Raw genomic sequence first — 22,401 nt, forward strand, 5'->3', positions numbered from 1 at the left:
GGTGGCTCCTGTGCCCTTTTAGCCTGTCCCTAGCATTCTTTGAGTTCTTGCTTATTTTTTAGCACACAAGATGTTCAGCTTCATCTTAAAGTTTCTCTGCCTCTGGCCTAGAATCAGCCTCCTTAAAATCCATGAGTTCATACTGATATCTCCAACTCCAATCCAATATCCTGTAGTTCGTTCTTTTCTATCCTAACCTCTTTCCATATTTTAACTCCCTTCGCAGTGACAATGTGTAACCTGGCTCCCATTATCAACAATAACATGTTACTTAACTGTTCAATCCTATAGTGAAAAGAAAGTGGTTTCAAAATTGCTAACCCATGCCTCTGAAGAGAAAAGACCTACTAATTCAGTTCAGTTTAGAGTTCTCGTCTTAAGCCTAAAGGCATAAAGCCCAAATACTGTGTTCAAAAGTTATTTTGGTTAGTTCTTTGTATATCCTCTTCAGTGTAGTAACATTATTCATTTGAAATTCAGGTCAGTTTATTTGTTTTGTTTGTATTCAGTGTTATTGTTTCTCCTCCCATCCTTGTGATTTTTTTAAGAATATGAGATATTAACATGGTTTTAAAAGGTAAGACTATACAAAAAGTTCTCCTCAGAAAAATGTCGTTCCCTTCTATCATAATTCTCTGTATCCTTTCCATCCCATTCCTATCTATGCCCTTCCTGTGTTTCTTTTGAATTATTGAGTAGAGATTTTTTTCTTTTTTAATTTACCCTTGTTTGTTACTTTAAAGGTATCATACTTAGGCGATCTTCTGCACTTCAGTTTTTTCACTTAACAAAATATCCTGACAGTCACTCCACATTAGTTCATAGAAATCTTAATTATTCTTTTTCATTGTTGTAGACTACTCTATTATGTGGATGTACTACAGTTTATTTAACCCCATTCCTGTTGTATGGACATTGAGTTTGTTTCCAGTATTTTGTAATTATAGACTATGCTTTAGGAATAACCTTGTGGATATGTATTTTTGTACTGTTGGAAATGTGTCTTGAGGGTAAATTTCTAGAAGTAGAATTACTGGGTCAAAAGGTACACACCTATGTGTTGTTGGATACTGTTGTTTTGTTGGATGCTATCGAATTGCCTTCCAAAAAGATTGTACTTATTTTCATTCCCACTAACAATACATGAGAGGGCCAGTTTCCCCACAGCCTCTGCAACAGAATGTTACACTTTTTAATTTTTACCAACCTGGTATGTTAGAAATTGTATCTCAATGTACTTTAAATTTCAATTTTCTAATCGTGTGAAGTTGAACATCATTTCATATACTTAAGGGCTATTTTTCATCGTTTATAACAGTGAAATAGGTTTTGTTTCACCTTGATTGATAAATATTGCATAGACTAGAAATTCCAGCTGAGGGAAGTGGTAAGAGCAGACACTGTTGTCTTCTTTCCAAGCATATTAGTTTTCTGTTGGTGTGTAACAAATTACCACAAACTTAGTGGCCTAAACCAATATTCATTTACTATCCCACAGTTCTGTAGGTTGGAAGTTTAGGCATGGGTTAGAGCTGGGTCCTCTACTCAGGGACTTAGCAGGCTGAAATCAAGATGTTGGCTGGGGCTGTGACCTCATATGACACCCAAGATCTTCCAAGTTCATTAGCTGGCAGAATTCTGTTCCTTGTGGTTATAGGACTGAAGTCCCCATTTTTTCTGCTGGCTGTCAGCTAGATCACTCTCAGCTCCTACAGGCTAACCCCAAGTCCTAGCCTCATGACCTTCTCACGACATGGCAGCTTCTTCAAAGGCAACATGAGAATCTCTCTCCAGTCAGCTGCTATGGAGGGTCTTATGCAATATAAGGTAGTCAGTCCTCTCACCTTTGTCATATGATATAACCCAATTAAAGAAGTGGCTACCACATCTCCCGTCATATTCACAGGTCTGCCTATATACTCAAGAGAAGGGGATTATACATCTGGATTTTGATGTCTTCCTTTAAAGAGTTTTTGAGTTTGCTTTGGCAGACAGATAGGTTACTACAGATCAGCTTGATCCTTTCAAGGCTTATTTTTTAAGCTTTATTAGATTGGCCCTAGAGTAGCCTTCACTAGTTTAAGGTGTGACTCTGCTGGGGTCTCTAATAAATGCCTGGATATTCAATAGTCTCTACTGTCTGTGTAGTTGGACCTGGACTATCTCCCTGTCCTGCATGAATTCCAAGGATCATTCAGTTTACAGCCTCCCTGCCTGGACTCATGGGGTTTCCCTGTGCGTATGCAATTTAGTATTCAACCAAAGATTCTAGGAAACCCCTATGCACATTTCTAGAGTTCTTTCTCTATTAGTTTCTTCCTTTCCAGTACTCTCTCCTGCAAATTCCAGCCATTTCAGCATCCAGCGACGGTCTTTGTCTCCTCAAATCATTGAAATTGCTGCGTTCTACTTAGTTTCCTCTTCTGGTGCAGCAGTTTAGAAAGTGCTTCCAAATAAAGTCCAGGTGATTATAGGGCTCACATCATTTGTTTCCTTTTCTTCAGGGATCACAGTCCTGTGCTGCCTATTTTCTCATATCTAAAACATTTTCTCATATATTTCTCTATTCTTGTTATAGTGTAAGGGTAAGTTTGCTATTATTTACTCTTATGGTCAAAGGCAGAAGTCTCTAAAAATGTTAAATTAATGATCAGCACTTATAGGTATAGATGATCTTATTTGCAAAGCAGAACCTAGAGACACAGACGTAGAGAACAAATGTATGGATACCAAGGGGGAAGGAAGGGGGCAATACGAATTGGGAGAGTGGGATTGACATATATACACTACTGATACTATGTATAAAATAGGTAACTAACGAGAACCTACTATATAGCACAGAGAACTCTCCTCAATGCTCTATGGTGACCTAAATGAGAAGGAAATCCGAAAAGGAGGGGATATGTGTATACGTATAGCTGATTCACTTTGTTGTACAGTGGAAACTAACACAACATTGTAAAGCAACTATACTCCAATAAAAATTTTTAAAATAAATTTAAAAAAATAAAATAGTTTATATACACACAAAAAGTAAGTTGCAAAATGAAAAATGTTTAGATCAGAAGCAAATAAGTTTCAACACTTGATAAATCTAAATTAAGAGAAAAAAATAATCAGCCTTTATAATTGTAACAGACAGTCTAAGGTGACCCTCCCCCACCATGGTGTCTACCTCCTAGTGTTCAAGCCTTTGTGTAATCCTTTCCCCTTGAGTGTGGGCTGAGCCTTTGGTTTGCTTCTCATCAATAAAATGTGGCAAAGGTGATAGGATGTCACTCCATGATTATATTACATTTTGTAAGACTCTGTCTTGTTCCCAGACTTACTCTAGAGACCCTCCTCACCAGTTTGATGAAGTAAGAAATAAACAACCATGTTAGGAAGCTCACAAATCAGGGTACTGAGGATGACCTCTAGGCGCTGAGGGTGGCCTTCAGCCAACAGCCTAAAAGAAGCTGGGCACTTAGTCTAGAGCAGCAAGCAAATTCTGCCAAATGATTTCTGCCAGCAACCCAAGTGAGCCTGGCAACATATTCTTCCCCAGTCATGCTTCCAGACTGGAACTGTCTGGCTGACCCCTTGATTGTGGCCTTGCAGAGGACCAGCTAGACTGTGCCTGCACACCTGACCCACAGAAACTGTGAGATAGTAAATGTGTGGTTTGTTTTATTTTCCTTTTTATTTATTTTTTAAATAGATCTTTATTGGAGTGTAATTGCTTCACAATACTGTATTAGTTTCTGTTGTACAACAAAGTTGAATCAATTGTTTTATGCTGCTAAATTTGTAGTACTTTGTTAAAGAGCGATAGAAAATGAATACAATAATATTACATTTGTATAAATACCATTCAGGGACAGCTCATATGATTAGGGTGAAAAATGTAATCTTATGACACTTAAACCTTGCTCCTTGAAAGAGAAGGTTACAAGAGTCAGTGTCAAATGGATTTTCTTTTCTTCCTCTTGTCAGCAGTTGCTGGAAACCATGCCTCATTTTAATTTTTTTCCTATTTGGACCATAACTTTCTTATTATAGCCTCTTTTCCTCTGACATTTCTGTGTTGCTTTTTTTTTTTTTTCAGTTGACAGAAGTAGCATATTCTTTCACTCATATTATTTATGAAAGACATCCAGTATCTTAATCATACAGCTTATCTAATGCAATCTACTTTCTTCCTGAAGACTTTCTCCTTGGAATCCCTATAATTGCTTATTTTAACTTCTTTTCACTGTGTTCCTGAGTTAGATCCAATATTTCTGAGAACCCATGTCTCCCTCTACCTTTTTTTTTTTTTTCCCCCTCTACCTTTGATTCGTTTTTGTTTTGCCTGGTGCACACTCTCAAGTAATTTTTTTCTTTATTTGGAAAGATTGGAAAGATTATATGGAAGGGAAAGATTATATGGGAGGGAAAATTTCTAAGTACATGCATAACTGAAAAGTATTTTGCCCTCACAGTATTTGTGGTTTGTACAGTAATAGAATTTTAGGTACAAAATTACTTTTCCTTTGAACTTAGAAGGTATTGCTCTGTTGTATTTTAGCATCCAGTGTTGCCAATGAAAAGTCTGATTTCAGTCTAACTCCGATTTGTTGATCATTTGTTTTTCCCTCTGTTAACTTTAAGGATCTTTTTATCCTTTGAGTTCTGAAATTTCACTAGAAGGTATCAAGGCATGGGCCTTTTAAATTTGTCCTCCTTGGCCTTCAGTGGGCATTTTCAATTTGAATTAATGTCTTTCTTTAACCCTGGTAATTTGTCTTTCTTCCTTATTTCTGGAACATATTTTAAACAGACTTTAAACTTTCTAAATTGATCCTATATATCTCTAACTTTTCTCTTGTGTTTTTCATTTTTTAACTTTTTATACTTCATTCTTAGAAATATATCCTGAATTTTATCTAACTGTTCCTGTGTTCTCATTTTTTATTGTTGTCATTTGTATGTTTTTCCAAAATCATATTTTTAATTTCTAAGAATGTTTCTTTGTTCTGATTCTGCCTTTTTATAGCAATCTATTTTTAATTTGTAGATAACAGTACAAATTAGAATTGTATTTAAGTTGCTTCTTCTGGCCTCAATTCTGCTTATTTATTTTGTTCCATTTCTTTTGTGCTGTGGATTTTTTCGTTGTCTGTTAATTTTTGATTATTTAGTCATACCGATGAATGCAAGGCCTTAGTACTTAATATCAGTAGCTTGTAAGATTTTTTCTGCCCTTGTGTAGCTTCTGTTACTCAGCATCCTTTCCCCTGATTGGAAGGGAGCTGTGAGCTGTGAATATGGGGAGAGAACTGCCAGACTTTGCTCAGGGCCTGTGGGTGGAAAGCAGACAGGCAGACCAGGCTCTACCCTACACCTTCCTCAAATGAGAGGGATGCCAGTGCTTACACTTACGTTCTTAACCTTCCATACTCAGATTTTTATTTTCTTTGAAGAGTAATAGGTGACATTAGTTAATGCTTAGGTGATAAGTCTGGTGGGGGGAAGAAAAGTCCCACTGACAGAGCTGGTGTGTGAACAGTCTGGTCACCCTGTTCTCTGCCCTTGTTTCCTACTCCTGCCTCAGTATTGACAACGCAGAGCTTGAAATCCCCTCAGGGCTCCACTGGGGTAAATAATTCCCACCTCTATCGTAGTCTTCTACTGTGCCCTTCTGGACTATGGTTGGTTTCTCTACCACCCAATTTTAACCTCTTTCTCATTTCTGCAAATATATCAAATTCTCAAGTTCTCTGAAATCTCACTCCCAGAGCTCTCACTCCCTTTTTTATTACTTTACAGTCTTTTGGGATAGCATTTTAGAAATGAAGGAATAAACATACCCTTTGTCTGCCCTCTTCTAAGAGAAATGTTGTGTGATTGCCATGGTCATTTTTATTTTCCCAGTATCTATCATAGTGCTTGGTACATAATAGGTCCTTGGTAAAACTTTTCCCTTTTTTAATTTTTTTAAATCTTTTTTTACTATAGCATAGTTGATTTACAATGTTGTACCAATCTGCTGTACAGCAAAATTACTCAGTTATACACATAGAGACATGCTTATTTTTTTGTGGTACGCGGGCCTCTCACTGTTGTGGCCTCTCCCGTTGCGGAGCACAGGCTCTGGATGCGCAGGCCCAGTGACCATGGCTCACGGGCCCAGCCGCTCCGCGGCGTGTGGGATCTTCCTGGACCGGGGCATGAACCCACGTCCCCTGCATCAGCAGGCGGACTCTCAGTCACTGCGCCACCAGGGAAGCTCGAGACATGCTTTTTTTATATTCATTTTCATTATGGTTTATCACAGGATATTCAATATAGTTCCCTGTGCTCTACATTAGGACCTTGTTGTTTATCCATCCTAAATGTAATAGTTTGCATCTTCCAACCCCAAACTTCCAGTCCATCCCTCTCCCTCCCCCCTCCCCCTCAGCAACCACAAGTCTGTTCTCTGTGTCTATGAGTCAGTTTCTGTTTTGTAGATAGGTTCATTTGTGCCAAATTTTAGATTCCACATGTAAGTGATATCATATGGTATTTGTCTTTCTCTTTCTGACTTACTTCACTTAGTATGATAATTTCTAGTTACATCCATGTTGCTGCAAATGGAGTTATTTCATTCTTTTTTATGGCTGAGTAGTATTCTATTGTATATATGTACCACATCTTCTTTATCCAGTCATCTGTCAGTGGACATTTAGGTTGTTTCCATGTTTTAGCTATTGTGAACAGTGCTGCTATCTGTGAACATAGGGGTGCATGTATCTTTTTTTTTTTTTTTTGGCTGTGTTGGGTCCTTGTTGCTACACGTGGGCTGTTTAGTTGCAGTGAGCAGGGGCCACTCCTCATTGTGGTGCGCAGGCTTCTCATTGCGGTGGCCTCTCTTGTTGTGGAGCATGGGCTCTAGGTATGCGGGCCTCAGCAGTTGTGGAATGCGGGCTCAGTAGTTGTGGCTCATGGGCTCTAGAGCGCAGGCTCAGCAGCCGTGGTGCACAGGCTTAGTTGCTTTGCAGCATGCAGGATCCTCCCTGACCTGGGCTCGAACCCGTGTCCCCGCATTGGCAGGCGGACTCCCAACCACTGCGTCACCAGGGAAGCCTATGTATCTTTTTGAATGATAGTTTTCTCTAGGTATATTCCCAGGAGTGGATTGCTGGATCGTATGGTATTTTAGTTTTCTGAGGAACCTCCATACTGTTTTCCATAGTGGCTGTACCTGGTAAACTTTTCTACAGTAGAAAATGAATGATCATGACTGTACTGCTCCAGAAAGATATGTATTCTTCTGTGTCTTAAGAACTTGTAAAACTTCCACAGCCCTTAATAATCTCAACTAGGGCTTCCCTGGTGGAGCAGTGGTTGAGAGTCCGCCTGCCAATGCAGGGGACACAGGTTCATGCCCTGGTCCGGGAAGATCTCACATGCCGCGGAGCGGCTGGGCTTGTGAGCCATGGCCGCTGAGCCTGCACGTCCGGAGCCTGTGCTCCGCAATGGGAGAGGCCACAACAGTGAGAGGCCCGCGTACCACAAAAAAAAAAAAAAAAAAAAAAAAAAAAAATCTCAACTAAATAAGCTCTGCCTCCAATTCTTTTTCCAGAGTAGTGTTTCATAATGAACTGTATGCAATCCCATAACCATTATCAGTCTCTCCCCATTTACTTCTCCCCTTACTTACTCTGTCTCTATGAATTTACCTGTCTCAGACATTTCATATAAATGGAATCATGTAATATATGAGCCTCTGTGTCTGGCTTCTTCCATTTAGCATATTTCCAAGGTTTATCCATGTTGCAGAATATATTGGAACTTCATTCCTTTTAATAGTTGAGTGATATTTTCATTCCATGGATATACCATACTTTGTTTATTATTCTGGAGTTGATGGACATTTGAGTTGCTTCCAGTTTGGGGCCGTTTTGAATACTGCTGCTATGAGTATGCATGTATCAATACAAGTTTTTTGTTTTTTGTATCTTTATGGAGTATAATTGCTTTACAACGTTGTGTTAGTTTCTGCTGTACAACAAAGTGAATCAGCTATACATATACATATATCCCCATATCCCCTCCCTCTGGAGCCTCTCTCCCACCCTCCCTATCCCACCCTCTAGGTCATCACAAAGCTCAATACAAGTTTTTATGTGGTTATATGTTTTCAATTCTCTTGGGCATATATTTAAGAATGGAATTGCTACCTCATGCAGCATCCTGGAATATTATGAACAAGTTTTTGCCCCCAAAATTAGGCAACTTAGGTGAAATGGACAAATTCTGAGACTCAAATTACCAAAACTGACTCAAAAAGAAATAGAAAACCTTTAAAAGACCTAAAGCAAGTGAAGTAAGTGAATCAAAAAGAAATGCCTGGACTCAGAGGGCTTTAGCAGTGAACTCTTATCAGATATTTCACAAAGAAATAAGAATTAACCTTTAGCAATCTCTTCCAGAAGATAGAGGAGGAGGAACAACTCATTGTATGAAGTCAATATTACCTTGATTCTAAAGCCAGGCAAAGTTATCACAAGAAAAAGATTATGAACCCATATCCCTCATGAAAATGTACACAAAAATCCTCAATAAAATCTTAGCAAATCAAATCCAGCAACATATAAAAAAGATTACACATTATGACCAAGGGGTTATCCCAGGAATGTAAAGTTGATTTAATAACTGAACATAAATTAATGTAGTACACCATAGTAATAGAAGAAAGGACCAGAACCTCATGATCATCTCACTAGTTATAGAAAAAGCATTTGACAAAATCCAACACCCATTCATGATAAAAACCTGGAATAGAAGGGGACTTCCTAACCTGATAAAGAGCATCTACTAAAAAGCCTCCAGGTAACAGCATACTAAATGGAGAAAGACTGAATGCTTTCCCCTGCTAAGATTGGGAATAAAGCAAGAATGTTTGCTCTAGCAGACTTCTAATTAACATTGCAGTAGAGGTTATAGTCAGCTTAATAATGAAAAAAAATTTTAAACATCCAGTTTGGAAGGGGAGAAGTTAAAACTGTCTTTGTTTTCATTATCCTATATGTATAAAATTCTCAAGGAATTCACACACCAAAAAGCCTACTAGAACTACTAATGAATTCAGTGTTGTTGCAAGATACAAAATAAATGTACTCTCTCAATGAACTCTCCAGAAAAATGAATGGAAGAGATATTCCATTTGTAAAGCATATATCTGATAAAGGAATTATATCTAGAACATATAAAGAATTCTTAAAATTCAATAGTAAGAACACAGGCAACTTAGTATTGTAAAGGGGCAAAAGATTTTAATATACATTATACCAAAGAAGATATAGGAATGACTAATAAGCACATGAAAAGATTTTCAACATTATTGCTCAGCAGAGTGCTGTTACTGTATAGCTACAGAGATGACTACTGCAGAATCTTGTTTTAATCCTAAAGAACAATCATTACATTGTACAAACAGACAGAAGTTTATACTATAAAATGTTGTACATTCATAGTAATTTTAAATTACCTTTACGTTCTAAGAAGCTGTCCTACATAGGAGCTTTGTAGGTTTTTCATGTGTAACATATTATAAATTTATCTTTTGAATATAATAAATGTTTTCATATAAAAAAATAAAAATAAAATCATAATGAGATACTACTTCATATTCAATAGAATGGCTATAATCAAGAAGACCACAAATAATAAGTCTTGGCAAGGATGTGGAGAAACTGAAACCTTAATGCTTCGCTGGTGGGAATGTAAAATGATACAGCCACTTTGGAAGGCACTTCGGCATTGTCTTTAAACTTTAAACATAAAATTACCATCCTACCCGACATTTCCCCCAAGAGAAATGAAAACATTTCCACAAAAACTTTTACACAAATTATCATAACAGCATTATTCATAATAATCAAAAACTGGAGAGACTTCCCTGGTGGTGCAGTGGTTAAGAATCCACCTGCCAATGCAGGGGACACCGGTTTGAGCCCTGGTCCGGGAAGATCCCACATGCCGCGGAGCAACTAAGCCCATGCGCCACAACTCCTGAGCCTGTGCTCTAGAGCCCGCGAGCCACAGCTACTGAGCCCGTGTACCGCAACTACTGAAGCCCACGCACCTAGAGCCTGTGCTCCACAACAAGAGAAGCCACTGCAATGAGAAGCCCGTGCACCGCAACGGAGAGTAGCCCCCGCTCGCCGCAACTAGAGAAAACCTGAGCAATGAAGACCCAATACAGGCAAAAATTAATTAATTATTTAATTAACTAATTTTTTTAAAAAAACACAAAACTGGAAACAAGCCATTGCCCATCAATTGATTAATGAATTAAACACCATGTGGTCTATCCATGTAGTGTAACCCTTTTCAGCCGGAAGGAAGTATTGGTTCATGCTACAACATGGATAAACCTTGAAAGCAGTATGCTAACTGAAGAAAGTTAGATGCAAAAGACTGCAAATTGCATGATTCCATTTATGTGACATGTCTGGGAAAGGTAAATCTACAGATACAAAAAGCAGGTGACTGGAGGCTGTAGGTGGGAACAGGTGTGACTGCAAATAGGCACAAGGGATCTTTTTTAGTCATACACTAGATTGGGGTGGTGGCTGTACCACTCTGTCAATATATTAAAAATCATTGAATTTTACACTTAAATTGGGTGAATTTTACGGCATACAGATTGTACCTCACTAAATCTATTTTTTAAAAAGGATGAGGTGGGTGCTCACTTTGGCAGCACATATTACTAAAATTGGAACGATACAGAGAAAAGGATTGGCAGATACAAGCCAATGTAGGGTAGATAAACAACAACGATTTACTGTCTAGTTCTAGCCCAGGGAACATATGTTCAATATCTTGTAATAAACTATAATGGAAAAGAATCTGGAAAAGAATATATATATATACACACACATACAACTAAATCACTTTGCTGTACACCTGAAACTAACACAGTACTACTGTAAATCAACTATACTTCAATAATTAAAAAAGTTTTTTTTCAATTAAAAAGGATGAGGTAGGAAACAGGAGGTTGTGCCACACACTATATTCTTGCACGTAACTTCCTACTAACCTTGTGAGGTGGTGATGGCATCTAATTCTGTTGCTGAGGACGCTAAAGCTCAGCAGGCATCACTTCCCTGATCAAAGTTGCCCAAGTAATTAAGTTGCCAAGAATATAAATAAAAGATATATATTGATTAAGAGGTGATTCACTGGGAGAATTCATTTGAAGATCCCATTATTATACTCCTACTGCTCATATGACATTCATATTGAAGACACCTAGAATGTGGTTGGAGGATAACAACCAGAAAGAGCTACTTTGTATGGTTTCTGGAGTCATCATCTCTTAGCCCAGGTTAAATTCACTGATGAAATTATTGGGATTTTCTTTGTATATATGCGGGATTTTAAGAAAGTGATACCGAATGGTCTGAAAATGGCAGTGGAGAGTGAAGATAAAGGCTACTTTAAGCCTTTGACCTCAAGTTCATTTCAGAAGTTTGAAAAGAAAGTAGTGCCCATAAGTGAAATCAGGTTAGATAAGCTGAAAAATTGGTCAGAAAAAGATTGAAATTATATTGAAATTTACTAGCAGTAGAAGAGAAATGAGAGAAGATATATACCTTTCTATAGAACAGGAGGCAGGTCTTAGGAAAAGAGTGTCAAAGTGAAAAAGTATGTATGAATCTGCCAAACATAGGCCCCAACACAGCATCAATAGCTCAGTGATATAAATTGGTCTGATAGATTTAGAACTGAATAATGAAACTGTGATTAATAATATCCACAAAGATGTAATTGTACTTTGGAACAGCAGCAGTAACGAGGGAATCGTCTTATTTACATTTTTGAGAGGGACAGAAAAAGGAGTAAATCCTCCCTTTTCACTTAACGGTAAGAAAGATATGTTTACCTGATTAATTCAGAGACCACATAACCCTTTTGTGTAACATGATAGGAGGTGGGAAAAGTAGAGTCAGTACTGAAATAGATGGTGTCTAATTTTCTCCCAGCTCTGCAATATGTGAAAGAAACATTTCCTTAACAGTTAAAATGAGAGATGAATTCTAGGTGTTCTTAGTATAGACCAGAAGAAGGCTTCAAAATAGATTTTAAAAGAACAAAACTGCCTGAATTTTTAATACGGCTCTTATGAGAGAAGAGAATCTTCCACAGCGTTAGATTTTATCACAAAGAAAGTTCTTTTACATAGATCTTTTTTCCAATATGTTTATAGGTTTGAAATACTTATTTTGATTGGTCTAGTTCTTCTTTCATCTCTGAAGTCTTTTATACCTCATAGAAGTATTATATTGAAATTTTATAGATGTTTTTGGTCTTTTTCAGTTCTCTATCTTGAGAAAATACCACTTAGGTTCTCCTCTACACATATATGTGGTTGATTATATCCTAGAACATACTGACTTTCGCTAAATGAAGTTCCAACTAGTTTAGGCAGCCGGTTTTTTTGTATGTGGCATTTACTGATTACTGAAGTAAGAGGGCCTGTTCTATACTTTGATATTGTTAGATAGCATCAAAATTATAGCTCATTGGGAATAGTTGGCATCTTCTTTATCTATCCTGTTCCTTATCAGTTATTTCTGCTTTAGGCAAAGGGACTTGATATTCTTTTTTGGTTTTTTTTGCGGTACGCGGGCCTCTCACTGTTGTGGCCTCTCCCGTTGCGGAGCACAGGCTCCGGACGCGCAGGCTCAGCGGCCATGGCTCATGGGCCCAGCCGCTCTGTGGCATGTGGGATCTTCCTGGACCGGGGCACGAACCCCTGTCCCCTGAATCAGCAGGTGGACTCTCAACCACTGCGCCACCAGGGAAGCCCGACTTGATATTCTTTAAGTAACACTAGGCCCAACGTCTAGAGATATTTTAGACCTGTGCCATACAATATGGTAAGCACTAGCCTCATGGCTTTTATACATGTAAGATGTGGCTAGTTCAAATTGAGATTTGCTTTTCAAAGCTTAGTATGAAAAAAACTCATTAAATTTTTAAAATATTGATTTTATGTTGAAATATATTTGGGATATACTGGGTTAAATAGAGCATAATATTAAAACTAATTTCACCTGTTTCTTTTTACTATTTTCATTGAGACTACTAGACAATTTAATTACATATGTACTGTATTTCTGTTGGACAATATTGATCTATAATAGTAAACCATTTCAGTGAATGTGTTTTAGCTGTCAGTGATATTTTTTTTTTTTGCGGTACGCGGGCCTCTCACTGTTGTGGCCTCTCCCGTTGCAGAGCACAGGCTCCGGACGCGCAGGCTCAGCGGCCACGGCTCACGGGCCCAGCCGCTCCGCAGCATGTGGGATCCTCCCGGACCGGGGCACGAACCCGTGTCCCCTGCATCGGCAGGCGGGCTCTCAACCACTGCGCCACCAGGGAAGCCCCTGTCAGTGATATTTTTAATGTCAGTTAGTTATTTGTATTCAAATGTTTGTTCTCCTTACAACAAAAGGAAATTTTGGCATTTTGATTTTTTTTTTAGGCCTCTCAAAGAACAGTTTTCTAGATCTTCATTTCGCATACTAAATTTTATGAGAATCATAATATCATTGTATGTTGTTGTTTCCTCAAATAAGAAAATGTTGGGAATTCTCTGGTGGTCCAGTGGTTAGGACTTGGTGCTTTCACTGCTGGGGCCCCGGATTCGATCCCTGATTGGGGAACTAAGATCCCGCAAGGTGTGTGGCACGGCCAAAAAAAAAAAAGAAGAAGAAGAAAATGTTTACCACAATAGACTTTGAGAGCTGATTTTCATTACCCAATAGCCACTTAAATTTTTTAATGCAAAGAAGGCATCTGACCCTCAGAATGGGAGAAAGTATTTGCAAACGAATCAACGGACAAAGGATTAATCTCCAAAATATATAAACAGTTCATGCAGCTCAATATTAAAAAAACAACCCAATCCAAAAATGGGCAGAAGACCTAAACAGACATTTCTCCAAAGAAGACATACAGATGGCCAAGAAGCACATGAAAAGCTGCTCAACATCACTAATTATTAGAGAAATGCAAATCAAACCTACAATGAGGTACCACCTCACACCAGTTAGAACGGGCATCATCAGAAAATCTACAAACAACAAATGCTGGAGAGGGTGTGGAGAAAAGGGACCCTTCTTGCACTGTTGGTGGGAATGTAAATTGATACAGCCACTATGGAAAACAGTATGGAGGTTCCTTAAAAAACTAAAAATAGAATTACCATATGATCCAGCAATCCCTCTACTGGGCATATACCCAGAGAAAACCACAATTCAAAAAGACACATGCACCCCAATGTTCATTGCAGCACTATTTACAATAGCCAGGTCATGGAAGCAACCTAAATGCCCATCTACAGATGAATGGATAAAGAAGTTATGGTACATGTATACAATGGAATATTACTCAGCCATAAAAAGGAACGAAATTGGGTCATTTGTTGAGACGTGGATGGATCTAGAGACTGTCATACAGAGTGAAGTAAGTCAGAAAGAGAAAAATATCGTATATTAATGCATATATGTGGAACCTAGAAGAATGGTAGAGATGAACCAGTTTGCAGGGCAGAAATTGAAACATAGATGTAGAGAACACAGATGTAGGAACACCAAGGGGAGAAAGCAGCAGGGGTGTGTGTGTGTGTGTGATGAATTGGGCGATTGGGATTGACATGTACACACTGATGTGTATAAAATTGCTGACTAATAAGAACCTGCTGTATAAAAATAAATAGAGAAAACCTATTTATTAGGTTTGTAGACATGTGTACAATTAAAAAAAAACCACTACTGTTAACCTTGGCAAAAAAAAAGACTATACATTTTCCTGTAAGCACAGGTTTAGTCACATCCAAGTTTTGGTGTGTAATATTTTTATTATCATTCAGTTCAAATTATTTTCTAACTCCAATTGTGATTTGTTTTTTGGGGGGTTACTTAGAAGTACTGTATTTCATAACTTCTAGTTACTTTTTTGTTACTGATTTGTAGCTTAACTACAAGTCAAGAAACACACTTTGTATAATTTTAATACTTTGAAATTTGTTAAAATTTGCCTTATAGCACAATATGGTCAGTTTTTAAAATGTTCGAAGCGTGCTTGAAAATAATTTGTAATTTAAAGTTTTGGAGTATAGTGACTATATATCTGCGTGTTGAATCAAATTTGCTGCTCACGTTATTTAAGTTTTTTATATCCTTGCTAATTTTTTTTGGGGGGGGGGGTCTCCTGGTTCTTTTTTTTTTTTTTTAACATCTTTTTTGGGGTATAATTGCTTTACAATGGTGTGTTAGTTTCTGCTTTATAACAGAGTGAATCAGTTATACATATACATATATTCCCATATCTCTTCCCTCTTTGTCTCCCTCCCTCCCACCCTCCCTATCCCACCCCTCCAGACAGCCACAAAGAACCGAGCCGGTTTCTCTGTGCCATGCGGCTGCTTCCCACTGGCTATCTACCTTACGTTTGTTAGTATATATATGTCCATGTCTCTCTCTCGCCCTAACACACCTCACCCTTCCCCCTCCCCATATCCTCAAGTCTGTTCTCCAGTAGGTCTCTGTCTTTATTCCTGTTTTACCCCTAGGTTCTTCATAACATTTTTTTTTTCTTAAATTCCATATATATGTGTTAGCATACGGTATTTGTCCTTCTCTTTCTGACTTACTTCACTCTGTATGACAGACTCTAGATCTATCCACCTCATTACAAATAGCTCAATTTCGTTTCTTTTTATGGCTGAGTAATATTCCATTGTATATATGTGCCACATCTTCTTTATCCATTCATCCGACGGCGGGCACTTAGGTTGTTTCCATCTCCGGGCTATTGTAAATAGAGCTGCAATGAACATTTTGGTACATGACTCTTTCTGAATTCTGGTTTCCTCAGGGTATATACCTAGTAGTGGGATTGCTGGGTCATATGGTAGTTCTATTTGTAGTTTTTTAAGGAACCTCCATACTGTTCTCCATAGTGGCTGAACCAATTCACATTCCCACCAGCAGTGCAAGAGTGTTCCCTTTTCTCCACACCCTCTCCAGCATTTATTGTTTCTAGATTTTTTGATGATGGCCATTCTGACTGGTGTGAGATGATATCTCATTGTAGTTTTGATTTGCATTTCTCTAATGATTAATGATGTTGAGCATTCTTTCATGTGTTTGTTGGCAGTCTGTATATCTTCTTTGGAGAAATGTCTATTTAGGTCTTCTGCCCATTTTTGGATTGGGTTGTTTATTTTTTTGTTATTGAGCTGCATGAGCTGCCTGTAAATTTTAGAGATTAATCCTTTGTCAGTTGATTCATTTGCAAATATTTTCTCCCATTCTGAGGGTTGTCTTTTGGTCTTGTTTATGGTTTCCTTTGCTGTGCAAAAGCTTTGAAGTTTCATTAGGTCCCATTTGTTTATTTTTGTTTTTATCTCCATTACTCTAGGAGATGGGTCAAGATCTCCTGGTTCTTAAAGTGAATGACAGCAGTGTGTTAAATCTCCTATTATGATAGTGAATTTGTCTATATTTTTTCCTTGTAGCTCTGTTGCTCTATATAATTTGAAGTTAAGTGCATACAAATTTAAAACTTCCTGGTAAATTGGTCTTGTTGATATGAAGTGCCCTTGTTTATTTCTAGTAATGCTTTTGCTTTCAAGTCTACTGTATCTGTTATTATGTAATTTACTTTTGGTTTATATTTGCACAGTATATCTTTTCCAATTCTTTTACTTTCAACCTTTTTGTACCGTTATGTTTTGTTTTTTTAATAAATTTTTAAAAATTAAAAAAAAGGAAGGCATCTGGACATATGCCTTTAGTTATTTTCGTACTGTTTCTGTACGTTATTGATACTTATTTGCAAAAAATGTGTAACTTTTAGTTTTTCCTGATTTCATTGCTTTGTTTAGATTTTTCTATAGAGACTACTAAGGAGATTTCTGAATGAAAATGCTTTTCAGAAGCTTGGATTTTTTTGCTTGTACATTTCTTCCCCAGAGCAGTTGTGTTCTGTAGTTAGAGCTTCTGTGATTTTTTTGTTTTTTTAATTTTTAATAGGAAATTGGAAATGGAAAGCTGTGTTCCCTGTTTGTTTTATGGTTACTTTATTGCTCTTGCCTCTTAAAGTAGGTTCATGGCTTTGGTTCTTAAAATGTTTGTTTTTGTGGTTAATTTCCCTAGAAACACTAAACTAGGTTAATAAAAAAGGGCGTGTTTAGAGGTTACTGGATGGTAAATTAATTATTCACTTGATTCTAGATTATGGTTGAATAAAGCAGCCATTCTTCCAAAAACATTTACAGAAGGTCACTTTCTAATCTGATTCCCTTTTCAGGCACTACAGACACCACCTCCAACAACACCGCAGCTGTGATTTCCACAGCGCCTCCAGCTTCCTCAGCAGTCACTTCCCCTTCTCTGAGTCCCTCCCCCTCTGCCTCAGCCTCCACCTCTGAGGCATCCAGTGCCAGTGAGACCAGCACAACACACACCACCTCCACTCCTTTGTCCTCTCCTCTTGGGACCAGCCAGGTGATGGTGACAGCATCAGGGTTGCAGACAGCAGCAGCTGCTGCCCTCCAAGGAGCTGCACAGTTGCCAGCAAATGCCAGTCTTGCTGCCATGGCTGCGGCTGCAGGACTAAACCCAGGCCTGATGGCACCCTCACAGTTTGCAGCTGGGTAAGGTGCTTTCTCATCTTGTTTACATCTGAGAAACAGCTAGGAGGTCATCCCTGGAGTTACTTGTAGGGAATACTTTTTCATCACTATCTTAAATGCAAAAAAAGACAAAAAAACAAAAAAAATCCTTTAAAGCCATAATCTCTTTGAAATGGGTTGCTCTATAGTAGTAGCACAAGGATTTTGATTATGGTTGGAATTAAGTTTCTTAACACTCTGGAAGGACAGTAGCCATACCTTTATTTCTAGATGAAGACAGAGAACACCAGGCCACTGATTATACCTGAGTGATGGGACCAGGAAGAAAGCCCAGGATTCCTGACTCTTATTCTTATGCTTTCTCCATTAAGCTCTGAACTCTCTGCTTTCTAATTCTCAAACATAAATAAGAGATACAGTAATAGGAGTCCCAATTTTATATTACCATCAAACAAATAAGAATTACTTTGTAAATATATTCCTTTCTCTGGCATTTTTTTCCTTTTGTTTTGGAAAAAAGGAGAGTGAAGTAATTCGAAGAGTCAGAATGACTGCAAGTTTTACATTTTGTGTGGACCATAACCTTGTTTTGCTTTGTACAAGTGAGCGTCAAGGAAAGCAGTAACTTGGAAGTACTGACCAAACCATATAAGACTGTAAAGAGAGTAACATATTTCCATATACTTCCCCAGTTGTATTTTCCTTTTTCTTATCCATTTGGGTATGTTGTCAAACTGACACAGGCATCTACATTGTAAAAAAGTGACTGCTCTTTTGTACTTTCAGAGGTGCCTTACTCAGTCTCAATCCAGGGACCCTGGGTGGTGCTCTCAGCCCAGCTCTGATGAGCAACAGTACACTGGCAACTATTCAAGGTCAGTAGAATTTTTTTCCATACTTAGCCTTTTTTTTTTTTTAATGGTGGAAGTCTGCTTTGCTAGAGGTGAAAGTGATGGGAGGAGATAGTTGAATTGATAATGCTCACTAACCTGAGGACCAAGAATGTGTCCTCGTAAACAGCTTTGTAAGAGAAGTATAGGTGTCGGTCTGTAAGAACAGAAAGTATACTTAGTTTGGTGTATTAGGACTTCCCTGGCAGGCCAGCGGTTACGACTCCGAGCTTCCACTATAGGGGACGCGGGGGGTCCTATCCCTGGTTGGGGAACTAAGATCCCACATGCCACATGGTGTGGCCAAAAAAAAAGAAAGAAAGAAACAAGGACTTTAATGCTGATATTTATCTTCTTATGTAAATAGACTTGGAGGCAGAATTTCCTTCTACATTTATCTTAATAGTCATCCAAGACCCATCCCCAGGCAAACTTGACCAAGAAAAGTTCTCCAGTCCCCACCCCCGCCCCTAAGAGAGCCGTATACAAGAAGGCCCTATAACAAATTAACATTGGAGCACATCATGCAGACTTCAGGAGTAATTTTAATTCTTGTTAGGTTCTTCCCTTTGTATATCCCCATCATAAGAGAGCATATATTCTCTTGGATTTTAATGTCTCTTTTCCAAGCCCAGATGGGTCCCTTTTGGCCTTAGCATGCTATCCAGTCTAAAATGAGTCTAAATCCACTCATTCTATATATTGAAGGGTTTGATTTGTTTAACGTCTGAGCTTTGTGTTTGAAGATGCTTGCTGTTACATGATTCAAGGAAACACTTTGAGATATCACTATATTAATCTGAGAAATTTTTCTTAAAATAATTTGGGCTTAAATGAGAGTTCTTGGGGCCAAAAATAAGCTGTTAGCGAACTTCAATTAAGATTAGTGTTTTGGGCTTCCCTGGTGGCACAGTGGTTGAGAGTCCGCCTGCCGATGCAGGGGTCACAGGTTCATGCCCCGGTCCGGGAAGATCCCACATGCCGCGGAGCGGCTGGGCCCGTGAGCCATGGCCACTGAGCCTGCGCATCCGGAGCCTGTGCTCCGCAACGGGAGAGACTACAACGGTGAGAAGCCCGCGTACCGCAAAAAAAAAAAAAAAGTAGCGTTTCATGGATGATATCCATGAAATGATTGGACAATATTAGTTCCAAACAAATCTAAAACATGACCTAGATTACCTTACATTATATTGACTTTCTCATTGACTAAATCATATGTGAAATTGATGGTTAGATCTGTAAAGCTTTTATTATAAAAGGATTTCTTTTTGGAGTAAGATTTGTGATAAATCACATTTTCTCTTGCATTTCGGTGTACCTCTGGGCTGTAGTGATACTAAAAAGGCAAGATGCCTTCCATAGGGCATAACTGAGTACAGAACAGGTACTCTCTGGGAAGATCTAGAACTGGACTGTGACCCTAAGCCTGGAATCTCAGAAAATGTCAAGCTGCACCAAGACTCACTGTTCTGTACTCTTTGTGTCATCATGTCCAAAGTCAAGGACATTCCCTCAGCTCCTCTCTCTTTCTTTATATATTATGTAAGAAATCAATCATTTTTAATGCCACTAGGAAATATATGTGCCTCAAATATACATGTGAGTATGTGGTTATATGAGTGAGGGGATTGTGGGGGGTTGTCAGATACAGGAAAAGATATTAGAGTGCCCAATTATTTTAATGAAAATTTTGATGATGAAGGAGAAGCAACAGCATCACAGAAAAATTCTTACGTATTAAAGCAAGTCCTAAGCTTAGACCCTACCTGCATCAGTATAGCTCTGCTTTCCTTCTGCAGAGACTCATCATTCTCCTTTGTGCAGGTCATAGAAATTAAATGTTTTGAAGTAAGAAACGAATCACACCTTATACTTTATTTGTTAATATATAACTTATTTTAGAACTAAAGTCTTTTCGAAAGACAGTTTTTATCTTGTATATCACACTATAAAGTGCTCAAATTTATCAGTAATGCCAGTTGGTTTGATAAAAGCTAACTATATTTTAACGCCTGAATCGCTGTAGCTAGTTTGTTTTTTGAATGGAGGTAATCTAAAGGTAGTGATCTTCATTAAAAACAAAATTATTGGATTTAACAAATATTTCTAGGTAGATGGAATAAAGTTGAGATTTCAAGATAGAAACATGACTCTTTGATTCTCCTCTCACCTATCCTGATCATGCTCATTAAATTAGAGTTTTCAGGGGGCTTCCCTGGTGGCGCAGTGGTTGGTGGTCCGCCTGCCGATGTGGGGGGCGTGGGTTCGTGCCCTGGTCCGGGAGGATCCCGCGTGCCGCGGAGCGGCTGGGCCCGTGGGCCATGGCTGCTGGGCCTGCTCATCCGGAGCCTGTGCTTTGCGGCGGGAGGGGCCGCAGCGGTGAGGGGCCCGCATACCACAGGGGGAAAAAAAAAATTAGAGTTTTCAGCCCTTTAGGCTCTTTCAAAATTATAAATAAACTTTAGTTGGTGACAATATAGTGCTGTAATTAAGGGTAAAAAATTCAGTCAATGGATGCGCTTTTTCCATCTGGGTTGTGCGAAAACTCAGTACATTTGATGTGTTGTTTGGCTTCTCTGGGATGATGCTAACATTCTCCTTCCTGCCTGTTTTGCGGGGGGTTTGTCTGTAGCTCTTGCTTCTGGTGGCTCTCTTCCAATAACGTCACTGGATGCAACTGGGAACCTGGTATTTGCCAATGCGGGAGGAGCCCCCAACATCGTGACTGCCCCTCTGTTCCTGAACCCTCAGAACCTCTCTCTGCTCACCAGCAACCCAGTTAGCTTGGTCTCTGCCGCTGCAGCCTCTGCAGGGAATACTGGACCTGTAGCCAGCCTCCATGCCACCTCCACCTCAGCTGAGCCCCTCCAGACCTCTCTCTTCACAGCGGCCTCTGCCAGCGGCGCTGCCTCCACCACCACCGCCTCCAAGGCACAGTGAGCTGGGCTGAGTGACGCTGCCAGCCCCCTTCTTCACTCCGAGTGCAACTGGCTGCCAGCCTGGCTGAGACTGAAACACGTGATGGGCTTCCTCTTGCCGTGTTGCAAGGGCAAGGGAGAAGAGGGAGAGAAGAAAAAACACATGCCGGAAAAAAGGATGGAAATGGGACAACATTTGCCTAATTTTGTAATAAAACACTGTCTTTTCAGGATTGCTTCATGGATTGGAGAACTTTCTAACCAAAAATTTTAAAAAAACAACAAAAAAAAGGCAGAAACAAAAAATCAAAAACAAACAAAAAAATAAGTGAAAGGACTACTTATCATTTCCAGCAGTCATGATGACGAGTTAAGGTGGGTTACCAATTCCAATATAGGAAGGGGATTTCTTGTTTGTCTAAATTTCTTTTTTTCTTAAAAAAAAAATCATTTTTATGGGTCTGTTGTACAGGCCATTAAGTCATAACAAGGTGTTTATAATCGTATCAATTGTGTTGGGGGTTCCTTTCTTAACTGGTACAATTTAGGCAGGCCTGTATTACTGTATCTCTGTTGTTATTGTTGTTGTTGTTGTTATTGTTTTTTATATATATATATAGTTTGGACATGTTTATCTCTTGCTCCTGGATCCTATTTCAGTGAGCTCCCACACTGTGGGGCGGGAGGGTTTTAGGGTAAGGGGGACTTAACGTTCTTAATTGCGGGGAATGTTCTTGCTGGTTTCCTTATCCTTGATGACTCTTACAGAGGTGCTTGAAAATTATTTTCTTTTGCCACTTATGCAAGAGGCTTGGTGCAGAAGCTGAAGGCAGTGTGTGCAAACACTCCCACTCCACACACGCCCCCTCCCCCCCCATCAGGTGGTGCCTTTGGAGCACTTTTGCGTAGGAAGGAATTACTGCTGAAC

The 22,401-nt window shown here is 38.9% G+C and overlaps 1 protein-coding gene across 1 annotated transcript in view; it reads left to right on the top strand.

Annotated features, from left to right (window-relative positions):
* POU2F1 (POU class 2 homeobox 1) overlaps nucleotides 1-21,743 on the top strand; it is an 84,255-nt gene extending 62,512 nt beyond the window's left edge. The window contains exons 14-16 of the mRNA XM_007458095.1: nucleotides 17,341-17,686; nucleotides 18,452-18,540; nucleotides 21,188-21,743. Coding sequence (XP_007458157.1) covers nucleotides 17,341-17,686; nucleotides 18,452-18,540; nucleotides 21,188-21,495 — 743 coding nt within the window. The 3' untranslated portion in view covers nucleotides 21,496-21,743. The remainder of the gene's footprint in view (nucleotides 1-17,340; nucleotides 17,687-18,451; nucleotides 18,541-21,187) is intronic.
* The last annotated feature ends 658 nt before the right edge of the window (nucleotides 21,744-22,401 follow it).

Source organism: Lipotes vexillifer, unplaced genomic scaffold (assembly GCF_000442215.2).
Source record: "Lipotes vexillifer unplaced genomic scaffold, Lipotes_vexillifer_v1.1 scaffold189, whole genome shotgun sequence".
Taxonomy (NCBI): Eukaryota; Metazoa; Chordata; class Mammalia; order Artiodactyla; family Lipotidae; genus Lipotes; species Lipotes vexillifer.